The following is a 17,166-nucleotide window of genomic DNA, read 5'->3' as shown; positions in this document are numbered from 1 at the left end:
AGCTATTGGTCCTTTGTCGGTGTTTTATTTGCAAAAATCTGTCGCTTCCCATCACACTTCCTTCAGAGAAATTACAGCGATAAAGTACCAAACAACTCTTAGGGGACCTTTATATTCTTGTATTTGTTGTAGCACTTTACATGCCATTTCCCAAAACAACATTATTTTCTGACATTTTCCAAAAAGCGAGAGTGATCAAATAACATCTCTGTGTAACTGCTTCAGTGTGTCGTCATCGTGACTTCAACATAAAAGTGACCAGGGTGCTTATTCAGACAGAGAACAACATATTAAATTGCCATCAGATTAAAGTAAAGGAGTGCTTTCCTCCGGTATCGTCTGAAGGGAGGAAATGGAAAGTTAATTTAAGAGGTGTTTGTGGACAGTTGTCCTCAGCTGACTGTTTCTCCAATAGTATCGGTGTTGACCATCTGGTGAAAAGACAATAAATCATGTTGACCTTAATGTGTTTGCACCCGGATCTTTGTGGGAAATTATACCCTGTAAAAGATGATAAACACTGATTATAAATATAAAAGTACTTCTCTCACTTCCTTTGTTTCGCTTTTTTTTTTATCTCCTCAGAGATCCTGGAGACGCCCAAGTCCACTAAACTGGTGAGTCCGATAACGCTGCGACAGGAAATCGGGAGCGGATACGGCGGCACACACCTGAGCTTTTACACACACTCACACATGGGTGCATGCAAACACACACCTGGACACACACACACACACAAAAACTCTGTTATCTAAGGTAAGGCCTGTGTGTTGGTGCTGACTGTTGGAGGAAATAACGCCACACCTGCTCTGCTGTTTCAGCCTTTATCAAAGAAAATCTTCCTTTTTCACAGGTTGTGTTTTTTGTAACTGTGATGGAAGATGCTTCAATTACATATTGACATTTATTTTTTAGCATTTTTATGATTAAGTGCATTTCTTTTGATCAACATCATGTTATAATTCAGTCTAAAAGAGAGTGCATTAAATGTATAGTAGTGGTTGTCTGACACTGTAGGACACGTTGACAATCTTCAACTCAGGTAGTAATTTACAGTACAAAGGGGGAATTTAAATACACTTAAATAATACAAACCTTGTGATTATCTCTGGAAGAATCTCCGTTCATTATTGAAATACAGATTTCAAACTTATATTTATAATAAAAATTAAATTTTCTTTTAGATAATCTTAAATAACCCCTGAATTGTGAGTTTACCAAACTAGACAAACTGATCTTAACCAGAGCTGAATTTGTTTTCATATCCGACCAGCAGAGGGAGATGTTTACCTATAAATACACTCGCTGTGTGTTGCTATGCATCAACAGATTAAAGAAAAGAGTTTCCCGGAGATCAGTTAAACATCTTAAATTTAAATAATATGGGAAATCTTTATTAATGAGTCTGTTATTCCTCTATTATTGCTCTGTGGATTTAGTAGTTTTGCTGTTGAGCTCACAGGTAGTTCAAGTGTTCAGTCAAAGCACGGCATGAAAACAACTCATCATGTTGGACCACCACAGCTGAAATATTCTCAAAATGTTTTCATTAATTTTATATTTTATATTGCAGAGGTTCAGCTGACGCCACTTTCCATATCAGTTTGCAGTATATTAAAATAGGGAAATATTAATATATTATACTATTAGATTAACAGCTTCACATGTAGTCAGAAGAAAATAGATGACACGGTCTATAAGTCTATAAGAAACACATAAGAGAAGAGTACTTACTTGACATTAAAATCTAATTACACCAATATAACTTTAATATAACTAATTATTTTAAGATTAATGTCACTATTAGAAACTGCTGAGTCACAGTAGATAATAATATCTCCTTCTTCTTCTGAGACCAGAAATATCCTGCTGACCTTGAGTTTGATTCAAACCTGAACTGCACCATGATTAAGCAAAAGATGTGCATTTTTAATAATAATAATAATAATAATATTATTAATAATGATGATGATAGTGATAATAATAATAATACATATGCAGCAAAGTCAAATTTTGAAGGATAAAGGACCAAAGGTAAACCTGAAAGATGTTTTTATTTTTTATTTAACAGATTAAATGCTCACCTATAACAGACAACAGATATTTTTCAGGTCCAAACACTAGAAGTTAACATTTCTTATAAACTATACAATTTTTCTGACCTAATTTTTCTAATACAAACTGCAAAGTTTAACTGCCAGACTTCAATTCGAGGTTAATAACGTTAATATACTGTAATTTCAACTTTATTTTCAGTGCTCTCCTGACTCATATCTCTGTCAGACAGTAATGCTTCTGCCCTCCTGAAGTCAGTCCAGGTTTTATTGGATTCAGGATTAAATATCAGTGCGTTCATAATGTTACAAATGACATTTTTCATTATTTATCCTATTTTATTCATTAATTTACAGAGTAAAATGTTCTCATTAAGAGAAAATAGAGGAGAGAGAGAGACCTGTCCAAAAGGACAAAGTCACGTTTAAAAACTGAAATTAGAATTAAAATATGTTTTATTTGCCAAATCAGTCTGCATTTATGAGGAATGCATCTGACCTGGGCAGTTGCATATATAAGTTCAAATAAATAAATCATTATATGGACATGAACAGTATATAAACACCTTCATTATCCTCTCTTCTGACCTAATATGTTATTATGCAGAGGTGCTTTATAGGAGCTCTGGGTTCACATTTGTATTAGTTCATCCTGTTAAAAAGGTAGTCAGTGTGTGTGAAAAACTAAATATTCACTGAGCTCTAAATGTGTTGAGTATTGTAATGGAGGAAAAACAAATTTATGCAATAAAGACATAAGAGACACTGTTTTAAAAACACGTCAGTCGTGTTTGACACATTTTTAATCAGATTGTTTTTACGTGCAGTTTGTGTGGAAATTAACTGAATGAATGAAGGAATGTGTGAAAGTGAAATGAAGATGTGAAAAACGTGTACAGTGTATTTGATCGAGGACTTTGATCCACCAACGAGGAGCACCGACTCACTTCAGTCCCCGTCACCTCCAGCATGCCTGTGGCAAACTCTTAACCTTTAACCACCACCCCTTCCTTCCTCACTTCCTTCCCTTCTTTCCTTCGACCATGCAGCGAGGAGTGAAGCCCAAAAAGGTGGTGCATGTTTTCTAACCTCGGTACAGTGGTAATGTTATGATGATGACTGTAGTAACCGTGGTAACCGTGGCTCTGAATGGCCTCGCTGCTGCATGGCAACCGGGCCCTCATCCCTCATTTTACCCATGATCCCTCGCAGCTCGCCGCATCGCCATCCGTGGTCTTGTTACCGAAACCGCTCTGTGTTTTACGTGAAGAGTGAATGGAAGAAGCGAGTGAAAAGAGCGAGAGGTGGCTCATGTGTCCACTTCCTGTCGCCTGACCTCTGCCGCCTCGCCGTGCTCTCTGCTCTGGTCTGTTTGGTTCAGCTCTGTGGCAACATGGTGTTTGTACGTTTGTCTGCATGCTGAAGTCATCTTGGCAGCCGGTTCCCTGTGTCATACTGACACACGTTGCCAGGAAGTTTACCAAATTATTCTTCTTATTATTTATTTGATCAAAATCCAGAGAACTTGGCATACGGTCACGAGGCAGTAATTCTAGTTTTACAGTTGTCCTCGTAGCTTATTCATTTTGAAGAATGGAAGTTTTTTTTACAGCCTACGGGTCCAGAAAGGGCATCAAGTCCAGCCATGATATCTTGTTTCAATGTATTGTGACTTTAACATTTAATGTTGAGCCACCTGTGGATTCACCACGACTCGGTCCGTACTGACAGTCCAGTGCTCTTTAACAATCATCCTCCGCTGAGTCATTCATGCAGGTATTCCTCTTGATAAATGTCAGGCCGTGACCGAGGTGAAATGAGCCGCCCTCCCCGCCTGCAGAGTACAGACCTGCTGCAGAGTAGAGTATGGATTTCATGTCAGCTCGGTTTTATCGTCTCTTCTGCAGGCTGACTTTCAACCTCCGGTTGGAGCTCAGCTTAGTCTCAAAAAAAAAGGGAGGCTTGAATGGTCTCCAATTTTGCAGATCAAACTGAGAGATGTGGGTAGTTTAAATGTCACAGAAGAGTTTCAGAACATGCAGGGGAAATGCAAAAATAGATGATTCTTCTCAGTTACAGACAAGACTGCATCTATCTCTTCTTGTTTTCCAGCTGAAGAACCGAAAACACATAAATTTAGTATCCAGTCTTTGATTTTAAAGACATGCTGTCTTTTTTATGGAGCCATAAAGTGTTCAATAATAAATAAATAAGAATAAAATATGTAAAATTACTAAGGCTGTCAAAGTTAACACAATAACGCATGCTCAAATGAACACCACTAATGTCTTTAACGTGTTAACTTGTGATTTTTAGGTTGTAGCGGGCTCAGTTTTAAAGCTAGAGTGAAGATACTGACATCATATGAAACGATAAAACCTAAAGAATCCATCAGTACCAACCATGCCATACTAACTTGTTACGAAGGAGGCTAAATAACGCTCCAAACGTACACTAAATTTTGGTGAGGAAAAACTGGCATGGCCATTTTCAAAGAGGTCCCTTGACCTCTGACCTCAAGATATGTGAATGTAAATGGGTTCTCTGGGTACCCACGAGTCTCCCCTTTACAGACATGCCCACTTTATGATAATTACATGCAGTTTTGGGCAAGTTTTTATGCTAAATGCAGTACCTGTGAGGGATTCTGGACAATATTTGTCATTGTTTTTGTGTTAATTGATTTCCAATAATAAATATATACATGCATTTGCATAAAGCAATCATATTTTCCCACTCCAATGTTGATAAGAGTATTAAATATTTGACAAATTAAAAAAAATCAGATTAGTGAGGAGGGACAAAGTGAAATAACTCACTATGATTTTTGTGCTCGTTCTGCTGTCGTATGCGATAAACTTCTTCAGCTTAACTTTTAAGTATTCAAGTATCACGCCTCTCTCAAGTTTCCCCAAGTACGTGAAATAACAGTCACCGTTTTGCTCAGTCAGTACAGGCTGAGCGTTTTGGGTGATGCTGTGTGGATGCTTCCTGGGCAGTAATTTTATCCCCTTGTTGTCCTGCTGGAGGCTGCAGAGCAGTGACCTCAGAGGCAGCGATGCTTCCTGTGTGTGTGCTGGGAAAGCAGGAACTCGATACATATCCACCCATCCCATCATCCTCTCTGTCTGTCTGTCTCTCTCCATCACTCCAGTGGTGGATGTGCTCTCAGAGCAGCACTTAGTGGCAGAGAGAAAGTGAGCGGTTTACAGAGAGAGATGTTTAATATTTCATCAGAACAGATTTCCCTCCGCTGCTCTGTAATGGATACATGTAAACCGTTTTTTATTTCTGCTTCAGCAGCCTGAACTCTGAAGTACTGCTTCCGTCTTTATTTTTTGTGATAAAATTTGATTGATTTTCAATTAATGCATTGGAAAAAAAATAACATAAATTTAAAACAAAATATTTATTGAGAAAATAAATAAATAATATAAAAAAATAATATAATATAAAATAACAATATTCTAAAAATAAATAAATGAATATAATAATAATAATAATAATAATAACATACCCCCCCACCCAATTTTTTTTTTAATTAAAGTTAAAATTAAGATTAAGATTAAGATAAAATAAATAAATAAAACAAACAGAGCTAATGGCGACCCCCACACCGCAAATATATCTCCATATAATACACTGAGGAACGTGTCATGATATAATAAAGTTGCAGTAATTCTTATATTTTACTTATCTTTAGCACCATACAGCTACTGAAGGTTTTCATAGTTATAACATCAAAATAAATGGATAACCACTGGGATTATTGTTTGGTGTAGGTGGAGGACTCCCAACGCAATGCCAGCATATTTTTTGTGGCAGTTAGTCCGGCTAGTAGGATATGTTTTTATTTCTTCTATCTTTCTCGTAATAATCTCTTTTCTTTTATAATCAGTTCCTCTCTATCATATAATCTTACAAAAGAAACCCGACACCGCCTGTATTTACTCTATAGCCTTATGGATTTTCATCACAGTCATCTCAGATTACTTGCTGCCCATTTTCATGCCCACAATGTGAAAGTATTTGAGGTTTAAAGCTCACAGCTAATCAGAGTATCCCCATTTAATTAATCCTCTTAAATCCCTCTCTGGTCCTGCTGAGCTGTTGGTGCAGAGACGGAGATTAGTGGATCTGAGGAAGATATTATGAAAGCTACTCAAATGGCTCTTGGAATGAACTGACCTATTAAATCACTTTTTACGTTAGTAAATGGGTTCTCTGGGTACCCACGAGTCTCCCCTTTACAGACATGCCCACTTTATGATAATCACATGCAGTTTGGGGTCAAGTCAGCACACTGACACACTGACAGCTGTTGTTGCCTGTTGGGCTGCAGTTTGTTATGATTTGAGCTTATATTTTATGCTAAAAGCAGTACCTGTGAGGTTTTCTGGACAATATCTGTCATTGTTTTGTGTTAATAATTGATTTCCAATAATAAATATATACATACATGTGCATAAAGCAGCATATTTGCCCACTCCCATGTTGATAAGAGTATTAAATACTTGACAAATCTCCCTTTAAGGTACATTTTGAACAGATAAAACGTGATTAATAACAGCAATTGACCGCCCTATTTAAAATAAAAATTTAAAAAGGCAGATACAACTTAAATCTCTTTTAATTTGCAATTCAGATCAGGTGTCCTCATTGTTTTTGTCAGCCTCGTTTTAATGAGCCCATCGGAGGCTCTGTGAGTGTTGCTAGGAGACAAGAGAGGCTTGCATCAGTGTTGCTGCTCATTTTCCCCTCTCACGTCCGTTTACAGCCCCACCCTCCTCCCTCTCACATCCTCTCCTCTGTCTGTCCCCAGTCACACACCGTCTCACCCCTCCCTCCCCGTCTGTCTGTGCTGATGAGTGGGTGGAAGAAGAGAGGGAGGGATGGAGAGAGAGAGAGGGAGAGGGAGGAGGCTGCACAGTGATGTAATGCATGAGCAGGGCATTGGCTGGGCTGACAAATCACAATAAGCAGAGCGAGAGAAATGAGACAGGAGGAGGGAGGAGAGGAAGGTTAGAGGAGGCGAGGCGTCTCCCGTGAGCAGTAACGGGTCGTAGGCTCTCGGCGGTGAGATGTCCGAGTGGTAAATCGGAGCAGAAAGGGAAAGGGAGGCACCGACCGAGGGCTCTGGCAAATGGATTATGAGAGAAGCCGAGACGGAGGACATAAAGGAGGACGATAGCAGGAGGACAGAGGAAGGGAGGGGGAGCCTGGGAAAAAATCGCTGCGGCCATTTGCACCACTGCAGCTTCCCGGCCTGAGTGGCTGCCTGTCTGTCTGTCTGTTCGGCTTCAGCTGTCTGTCTGTCTGTCCGTCCTGGTCTCTGTGGATCGAGCATCTTTACCTGTTTTATCACCTTCCTCTGTGTGTGTGTGTGTTTCTTGGTGACTGTGTGTGTGTGTGTCTTCTTCTCTTGCAAATATGATGAGACAGACTCCGGCACCCCGGAAGGTACAGAACTCCATATGATCGTCTTTATCTGTATGGATGTTGTTGTTGTTGTCACCATTCATGCTGTAAAGGTCACGCTTGGAAGTTTCAGTTCGTTTTGGTGGGAATTGCCCTTTTTATTTCTCTAAAGTGATATTTGATATTCCCAATGTGGAAGCAGAGGTGTACCTGCAGCTTGGGTTTGTTCATGTGTGTGCAGAAGCTTTTTAATTCAGTAGACTTCAGTTGTGTTTCTGTCTACAGCACAAGCTTTTATCTTTTATTTCGCCTCATCATGCAGAAGCCTTCCACAGCGTTTTGTTTTTTTTACGAGCTCAATCGTTTTTGCCCATCAGGGGGAGAATCAAATGATTTCACTCTTGGTTGCATATGTAGCTCACAGGCAGATGTGATCTCAGTACAGCTTGCTCTCGTATCTACGGCACGACACACACTATGGCTGTCTGTCAGCTCTTATTTGGTACAGCTGTTAGCTCGGGCTAAATTTCTGCTGAATGGTTCGGCTCTAATCCAATAAAGAACGATAACTAGCCAAAGCCATGGCCGTGCCCAAGCTGAAGCAAAGAAAGAAAGAGAGAGAGAGAGTCAGTGTGTAAGAGGACAGGAGGAGGTAAAGTGAAGAAGGTAGAAGAGAAGAGAGAGTCACTTCAGTTCAGATTATTCTGCATGGATGTAGTAAATGAATAAACCCAAGTACACATTTATTCATCATTCATTTATGATTGGACACAGAGCAATCCTTTCAGACCTTTGTGTCTATAGTTACCATCATTAGTACCAAATTACTGTAGTTCTTTCCAGGAAACTTTAATAAGGATGTAAAGCATTACCAATATGTATTAATAATCAGACAACATAGTGATAATCCGCACATCTAAAGTAGAAATACATGACAACTGAGCAAACTCCATTTGCTGACTCTCATGTGATATGATTTAGCGCAGCAGTGATTAGTTGGTTAATCGATTAGTCGATTAACTGCCAGCTTTTTTGATGATCGATTAATCATTTCACTTTAATGCCCAAAATGTGCAGGATTTTCTGCTTTGTCGAGGTCAAGAATCAACTTTGAAACGCAAATTAATTCTCATTAAATTTTGTAACGGGCTATCCAAAATATTTTTTGCTACCACTTTTACCTAGTGGTAGATTTTATTTCAGGTTTTCTTGATCATCATTGCAATATGGAAAGATTATAGATTATACTCTGAAATTATTGTCCATCTTTACGCAATTTTGAAAGATTTCGTGAGCCTAAATGTTGATCTACAAACAATATCATCTTTAAATATGAGGTAACTCATAAAATCAACCAAACATACAGTCACAGTAAGCTTTGATCTTCTCAGAATACATTGTGGGATTGTGTCCTTTTTTCAGTCTCCTTCTCCAAGCAGTTTCATTAAAACAATGTAACCCAGGTCTGATGGAGAGACTCTCCAGGAGTTGGATATTTCTCTGTGTAGCATCTCTGAAACACGCGATCTAGCAGGATAACAAGCGATTATCCCAGCAAGTGCAGCACAGCAGAATTGGGCTCCTCATTGAACCTCATCTGTGCGAGTCGAGTCACAATGCAGTCATTTAGGTCACCGCGGCCGTGCCAGTCAGTGTCCATGTTGTTACTGAGGTTTTTGGTCACATGGGTGGACGAGATGGGGCCCTGGAGACCAGCTAGGACAAGAGAGATGAGGAGGAAAAACAACAGAGCAGAGATCTGTAGAGATGTTACATGATAATGGATCCATTGTGGAGCTTTTCAGAGTTTTTTATCGTCCGTTTCATGCAACCATCTCGTCCGTTTGTGTGTGATTTCCAGTTCAATATGAAACGTTGCCTTGAATCACTAACCCTGGCTGTTTGTTTCCTTCCCTCCTCTCCTTCTATCCTCCTCTACTGCCCTTTGACCTTTTCCACTTCCTCTCCTCCTCAGACCACGGCCAGAAGGCCCAAGGTGAGCCCAGTCCTCAAAGTCTGCAGGGCTTCCCATTACTATCACTTTGAGTTATCTATTTATGTGTGGTTGTTGTTTCACGTCATGCAGCTGTGTGTGTGTTTGTGTGAGTGTTGCCAAGACAGTAGTGACATTACATCACCAGACATGATTCACAATACATTTTATTATATTATTTATATAATAGCACCAATATTTTTCTACTCGCACATTGCTGTTTTTCTTTATTTTGTCAATTTCAACTTCTTCACATTTACATTTACAGCATAAATACTGTTTCTTTTCCTAAAGAATTCACATGTTCAATATTCAGTTTTATTTCCTCTGCTGTAGCAGGTGTATATACTGTTGCTTTTGTTCAGTTTTGTCCTTTTTCTGTTGTTGCTTTAATTAGTTCCAGCAGTTTTTTAGCATATTACTTGCTTTGTTTGCTTTCTAATTTTGGTTTCATGCATTTTTCTGTTGCAGTTTTATATTTGTGTCCTAAATCAGGTTTGAGGCTGTCACGGAGGTCTATTGATGAATTAGCAATTACAAGAAAAAAAGAAGAATTTCTCAACATGATAGAAAATTAGAAGTACCTAAAAATATGTATATATATAAATATTAAATGGGTGTAGGTCAGTTTAGTAATTATACCTGTATAGCTGAAAGTGAATAGCTTTATAGTGTAAATTTGTAAATCTGTGAAAAAGGTTGTGAGCGCTCCCCATCCTTATAAGAGTTTATCAGTTGTTATCCTGAAAAAAAACAGCTGGTTAGCTCGGAAAGTAGCGAGTAATCGAAGGAAGCACATGCAACTGCTGAGCCTCTGCTAAATGTTAGTTTATATTAGAATTAGGCAGTGTTTTTTTTTTTTAAATGAGTGTGTTTACATGGACATTAGTATTCTGGTTATGTGTTGCACATAAACTAAACTTCATATCTGGATCCAGGTTTCTGATAATTTCCTGCCAGGTTTGCAAGTTGCATAGTCCTTAACCAGTAAAAACAAAGAAGTATTATGGTAATGTTCAACACGCAGAAATAAAAGGAAAGTCTGACTTCAGGCGGCCAGAAATAAACCGTGTTTATTCTCAACTGTTGAGCTCAATCTGTACAGAAACGAGCAAAAAACACCTCCGCACACAGCATGTATGCAGAGATAGAAACAACCAGGATACTATGTGCATGTAAACATGCTCAGTTAGGGACCTCCATTTTGGCCACTAAAACATCATCGGACAACCATTTATACCCGGGGAGATCTTTTCATTAAACACTTAGTTATGTTTTTTTCTCATTATGTTTTTTTCCTCTTGGTTTCTTCAGCAGCCCAGCCGACCTGCCGCTGGGAAGGGGGCTGCGTCCGGCTCGGCCTCGGCCTCTGCTGGGGAGATGAGCAGCAGCGAGCCCAGCACGCCGGCCCAGACCCCTCTGGCGGCTCCGGTCATCCCCACCCTCCACTCCCCTGGAAACCCTCCGGTCCCCGTTCCCAGCAAGGTCAGTTATCAGCTTTAACACATCACGCTGTAGTAGTAGTAGTAGTAGTTGTAGTAGTAGTAGTAGTAGTAGTAGTAGTAGTAGTAGTAGTAGTAGTAGTAGTAGTAGTAGTCACGCTGTAGTAGTAGTAGTAGTATTAGTAGTAGTAGTAGTATTAGTAGTATTAGTAGTAGTAGTAGTAGTAGTAGTAGTAGTAATAGTAATAATAGTAGTAATAGTAATAGTAATAGTAGTAGTAGTAGTAGTAGTAGTAGTCACGCTGTAGTAGTAGTAGTAGTAGTATTAGTAGTATTAGTGGTAGTAGTAGTAGTAGTCACGCTGTAGTAGTAGTAGTAGTAGTATTAGTAGTATTAGTGGTAGTAGTAGTAGTAGTCACGCTGTAGTAGTAGTAGTAGTAGTATTAGTAGTATTAGTGGTAGTAGTAGTAGTAGTCACGCTGTAGTAGTAGTAGTATTAGTAGTAGTAGTATTAGTAGTATTAGTAGTAGTAGTAGTAGTAATAGTAATAGTAGTAGTAGTAGTAGTAGTAACTTGGAGAGGCAGCTTGCCAATGAATTTAAAACAAGGAGCATCCACCAGATACTGAGAAGATACAGCAAGTCTTCATTCTTTATGCAGTACATGTTTACATTTTAGATTTTATTGCTTTTACAAATAGGAAACAGGTGACTAATGCCAGCTACGAGTAAACATTTTGCTAAATAAATACATGTCTGTGATCAGGAATAAGAAGGACGACATGTGACACTGTTGTTTGGTAACACGGTGCACATCGTGCCAACAAGATCAAAGACGTCTCAGGGCTCAGTGCATAAGCCATAGGAGCAGAAGTGTGGGAGGTAAATCAGATGTGACATTTCCTTCGCTATAGCTCCTCTAAGTATACATTTTTTTTGACACAGCTGTCGGTTTGTATTGGTGTCATAAAAAAATTAATCTGGAATGAGCCAGAGGCTTTAACTGGTGTCTTAAAATACAGTCAGGCAACATATAAAACACATAACAGAAAGTGTGTGATTGTGATTAAAGCGAGAAACACTAAATATTTTGTTCTAATTCATAACGTTGCACCAATCTTTTAGTTATATAATCCATCCTTTAATTTTCTAAACAGCTTATCCTCTTCATGGTCACAGGTGGCTGGATTGTATCCCAGCATGCACTGGGTATGAGGCAGGGTAAATCCTGCACAGGGTGCGTGTCTACTGCAGGGCTGAAAATGGAAATAGATTCATGTTTTTTAAGACGGAGGCAAATTGCTTGGATGTACATTGCTATTCCACAATGCAATGCACAAAGGAAATGGAAGAGCTGCTCACAGCTGGACATTTTTTTTTTAATTGTGGGTGGTGACAAAACAGCTCAAAATTAATCTTGGAAAACAAAAAAAATAGTTATAAATCTTTGGAAAAAACATCTTTATGTCTCTATGAAGCTTAACTGGCAGTGACATCCGATGTCACACATATTGCATCATTTCCTGTTAGTATAAAATAAAAAAAAAATGTTAATTTTTTTGTATACTACTGGCTACCAAAACTGTAGACTATGACGATTAGTACAGGTAGTATAGTATATACTATATAGAATTAGTATGGATGATTTGGGACAACAGTAAGTGTTTTTTCTACATACAATGCTGAGTGTGGCGTTCATTTTTAATCAAATAACTGGTAAAACAGTAAAAAGCAATTATTTTTTCTTTTTCCCGTTTTAAGATACATGTACAGTTTATATGCATATGCACAAAAAGAAGCATGCGGATGCCACCGCAGTCTTCTGGAGAACTGTGGGTCCTTCAACCTCTCTTAGTAAAAAGCATTTTAATGTTATTCTGTATGTCTTAAGATTTCTTCCAAATGAGTCCTTTAGAATTATTTGAGCTGTAAGAGGTTTTGAGTCATCCACACATTTATATCATGAATGCATTCAGCAAAAGTGTTAATAGGACTAAAATCATCTGGATATACAGCAGGGTGTCATCTGCATAGGTGTGAATACTTATTTGAAGCACTGCTGAATGCTTAAACATACCAATGAAAGAGAAGTGGGACCAGGATTGAGCTCTGAGGGACACCACACTCAGTTTACTTCAGCTGATACTTATATAAAAAAATACTGCTACTTTACATCTAATATCTGAAGTGATCATTTATGAGATTTTGTCCACGAGGAACAGACTCAAGAGGAAGTGTCTGCATATCAGCTGATGAGTTTCAGTCTGCTGCTTCTCAGAAATGAGATGAAGCAGTAAATAATGATTATCTCTGGAGCACAGCATGATTAAGACGTCCAAATGGGAGTCAATTTGATCCACTAAAGTTGCTTAATTGTCTGTGAACTCTTCGTTAATCAGGTTGAATCTCTGGCAATGGAGAGAAGCAACTTGTACTTTAATTTGTCGTTAAATTTCAGATTAACATTTTGTAAAAGTCAGCTGCCATGTGGTGTTTAATTTTAGGGCCGACTTAATCAGTCTGATTCGTATTTTATCCTTTCAGGAGGCCGTCGCTATGGAAACACAGGTGCAGTCATGTCGCGTGATGTGATGACTTTTTTTGCACTTGATATTGAAGTGTTGTTTTTTCTCTCTCACTAACTATCTTTTAACAAGCTGTCAAAGGTGTGACTTTCTAGTCTTTAATTGGTGTGTGAAGTGGCTCTGTCTCTGTTCACAGGCTGGATTTCTTTATTGCAGGATTACATTAACATCTCTTGCTGTTGAGTTGTGTGTGTTAATAAGCGTACATTGTAAGTGTGTCCTTCCCGACGACGAGGCATATATGTGTGTGTTTTCACGCTGACTTTCTCCACTCCACAGGTGGAGTCACTGCATGGCAAGTGAAATTAAAGCTACCTAACACATAAAAAGATGAAAGTGTGGTGACATTAGGGTGAAAGCTTTAGACCCGATCCACTGCTTGAGGAATCATGAAAGTGAAACGATTAAAGAAACATTAAAGAATGAAAAACTGGAGTAATGGAGCAGGGCTGAAGCCTCCTTTTGTGTCTTACAGGGCTTTTACTTTTTTAAAACGTGTCATTACTAATTAAATCTTTCCCTTTTCATCTCATCCTCCCGCCCTCCTTCTCCTCCATATGTCCTCTGTATCCAGGAGGAGGAGGCGCTGCGTGTTCAGGTGAAGGACCTGGAGGAGAAGCTGGAGACGCTGAAGATGAAGCGGACGGAGGACAAGGCCAAGCTGAAGGAGCTGGAGAAGCACAAGATCCAGCTGGAGCAGCTGCAGGAGTGGAAGACCAAGATGCAGGAGCAGCAGGCCGAGCTGCAGAAACAACTCAAAGAGGCCAAGAGGGTAAGAAGCAACAGATGAAAGAGTAAATGATGGAGAGGTTGTCTGATGAATGAATGGGTGGGTGGAGGATGTTATTAGTGCATTCACAAAATGGCTGCAGAAACAAGGGAGGGGAAGTCAAGATGATAAAAATTAAGAGGATTTTTCTCACAACAATTACATTAAAATCATAAGACAGACAGGCCAACCACACCCATACGGCAGCAGCAGGAAAAACAAATATAATACTGCCTTTAAATGGAGAATTAACTTCCTTTTAAAGTGAGTAATGAACTGAAAAAAAATGAATGCATAAAGAGAGAAACATTTCCTTGCAGGTTTTAAAGACCGTATTATAGACAACTGTACATAACTAACTACTATACATAACAATGTGTGTGTAGGAGGCAAAAGAAGCCCAGGAGGCGAAGGAGCATTACATGGAGGAGATGTCGGACACGGCGGACGCGATCGAGATGGCCACTCTGGATAAGGAGATGGCCGAGGAGAGGGCCGAGTCTCTGCAGCTGGAGGTCGACTCCCTCAAGGAGAAAGTGGACGAGCTCACTATGGACCTGGAGATCCTCAAGCACGAGATCGAGGAGAAAGGTACGGCTGAGACGCAGACACGAAAACATGTTTTATTATAAACATAAGCCCCTGTGTAACACATACTTAACCCAACATGTGGAAACTGACATGAGTTTATATCCAAAAATAATTATTATTACATGTTGATGTTGCGTCACTCAGTTTTTGCTGCAGGTAGTGATTGAAAAATATTTTTATAAAGGCTACACAGACTTTTCTACGATGGCGTATTAGGACCTTTTTAGAAAAAAAAAAGGGAGAGGGGTAAAGGATATTCCGGAAAAAAAAAATCAAAGATTAAAGTTATAAATTTAGGAGGAAAAAATGGATGTTCTCTGAGATTAAAGTGGTTTATTTACAAAAAAAACCCTCAAATATTTACGGGAAAAAACTTGAATATTCTCTGAGATTATAAAGTCATAGATTTCTGAGAAAAAAAGTAAAAGGGATCAGTCATTGTTGTGATTTCTTTTCCAGCAACCTAAACATCGAAGAATATACATTTCTCTCACAATTTAGTGGTATTTTCTTTTTAAGTTATAAGCGACACAGATAACATGTTTTATACTTCTTGTGAATATAATCCAATTAATCTTATTTCCATATATGTATTTTGTATATACCCGTTGTTAATAACATCTAATTTTGAAAACCGGACGTAGTCACATGTGTATCCTTCTGCTAATTTCGCCAATTCTGTCGCTAGCTCTCCCCGTCAGCTCGATCTGTCCGTTTTGAAAACATTTCCCATGAATGCCAGGAGTGCTAAATAGTCAGTAATCTATATATGGGTGCGTCGGCCGATTTGACCACGGAGATGCGGGTCTCGTCTGGATTGACTGCAGTGTGAGGAGGTTGATCCAACCTTGCAAAGTGAAGCGATGTGGTTCCTTGACAAAAAAAAAGTTTTTCTCGCAAATTATGATTCAAAATCTCAGGGAATATTCAAGTTTTTTCGGAGCATTTTTTCTCTGACTATTACCCCCCCTCTTCTGGCTCTGTAATTTATTTATTTATTTTAACTACAAGCCCTAATACGCTGCTGCACTTTTCTTTCTGCATTTAATATACAATTGTTTAAATCTTTAAGGCCTAAAAAAGAAAATTCTCCACATTATATCAGAAATAAACTTGTGAACTGTTAAAAAAGAGATAAATGGTCTCATTTTCCAAAATGAAATAATTATGTTGCAGTCTGAGCTGCACTCTGTGTCAACTATGAATTCTGAAATTTAAAACTTCAAGGTTGCATAAAATATGAATGAGTTATTCTCGTGTTCAGTTACTATCAAGTAGCACAGGAGCAGAAAAACAACTGTTGGCCTACAACATGAGTAGACTGTTGAAGTGGTATTGAGCCGCTCATCGGTGACCTCTGAGTGCAGGTGGCTGATGCTTCCTACTTTTTCTTTGTCCTGGAGAGTTTTTTATTTACAACTAAGAGTGATCAGAGCCAACTCAAAAGAACAGCACCATTTCTTTAATTAAAACTTGTCATCGTCTCTTTTGGCAATAAAATGCAGCAACATCAATTCTCTTCAAGTGACATAAATAAAAAAAAAAATTCTTGGTCTTTTTTAAACGCTGCAGAAAAAAGGAAGTATGTCATATACCACTGGTCTGGAAACTGTAGAGCTCAGTTGTGTTTGTTTGTGGGATTCTCACAGGTTCGGACGGTGCTGCCTCCAGTTATCATGTGAAACAGCTGGAAGAGCAGAACGGGAGACTGAAGGAAGCGCTGGTCAGGTGGGTGTGTTGATGCTCTTCACCCTGCAGGAAAAGTCATGAACTGTCATTTAGCTTCATTAAAGTTGACAATAAATAGAGAGAAGAAAGAAATTCAACAAAGTTCTTGATCCAGATGTCTCTTTTTTTTAAAATCAGGATTTATTTAGAGTTCTCAATATATACAATATACACTTCCCACATCAACAAAACAAAATTTAATCACCTGAAACTAAGAATCATTGTGTTTTCGTTAGCTTAGAATGAGCCCTTCATATCTACATAGGAGGCGGGTCCTCTTCACGGAGCTTGCCATGTTGCATCGTCATGTTTCAACAGTAGCTCAGAACGGACAAACCAAACACTGGCTCTAGAGAGAGACTTTCATGTTTTTACGTTACCTGAAGGCCACCGTAGTTCTCCGACACGCTTGTGAAACTGCGGTAACGTGAGCCGCAGAGTGCAAAACATGGTGCCGCCGTCTGACTTCCATTGCTCCAAAAGTAGTATTGTGGTAAGGATGGCCTCTGAGAGACGCGAACGAAGTAGCCACGGTTTTGCACTCGGCGGCTCACGTTACCTCAGTCTTGGAAAGGGAGGAGTGAGCG

At 39.0% G+C, this 17,166-nt stretch overlaps 1 protein-coding gene across 7 annotated transcripts in view; it reads left to right on the top strand.

The window, feature by feature from the left end:
- The window catches only part of dctn1b (dynactin 1b), a 46,582-nt gene that overhangs the window by 16,452 nt on the left and 12,964 nt on the right, over positions 1-17,166 (top strand). For 2 of the 7 annotated variants that reach the window (XM_074660869.1, XM_074660865.1), the window contains exons 4-12: positions 586-617; positions 3,104-3,124; positions 7,497-7,514; positions 9,448-9,468; positions 10,780-10,950; positions 13,451-13,474; positions 14,066-14,263; positions 14,647-14,851; positions 16,501-16,579. In XM_074660869.1, coding sequence (XP_074516970.1) covers positions 586-617; positions 3,104-3,124; positions 7,497-7,514; positions 9,448-9,468; positions 10,780-10,950; positions 13,451-13,474; positions 14,066-14,263; positions 14,647-14,851; positions 16,501-16,579 — 769 coding nt within the window. The remainder of the gene's footprint in view (positions 1-585; positions 618-3,103; positions 3,125-7,496; positions 7,515-9,447; positions 9,469-10,779; positions 10,951-13,450; positions 13,475-14,065; positions 14,264-14,646; positions 14,852-16,500; positions 16,580-17,166) is intronic. The other 5 variants (XM_074660871.1, XM_074660870.1, XM_074660866.1 and 2 more) reach the window with 4 other exon arrangements.

This window comes from Sebastes fasciatus, chromosome 15 (assembly GCF_043250625.1).
Source record: "Sebastes fasciatus isolate fSebFas1 chromosome 15, fSebFas1.pri, whole genome shotgun sequence".
Lineage (NCBI taxonomy): Eukaryota > Metazoa > Chordata > Actinopteri > Perciformes > Sebastidae > Sebastes > Sebastes fasciatus.
Note: the sequence above shows the minus strand (reverse complement) of the source record. Positions and strands in the feature narration are given on the sequence as shown.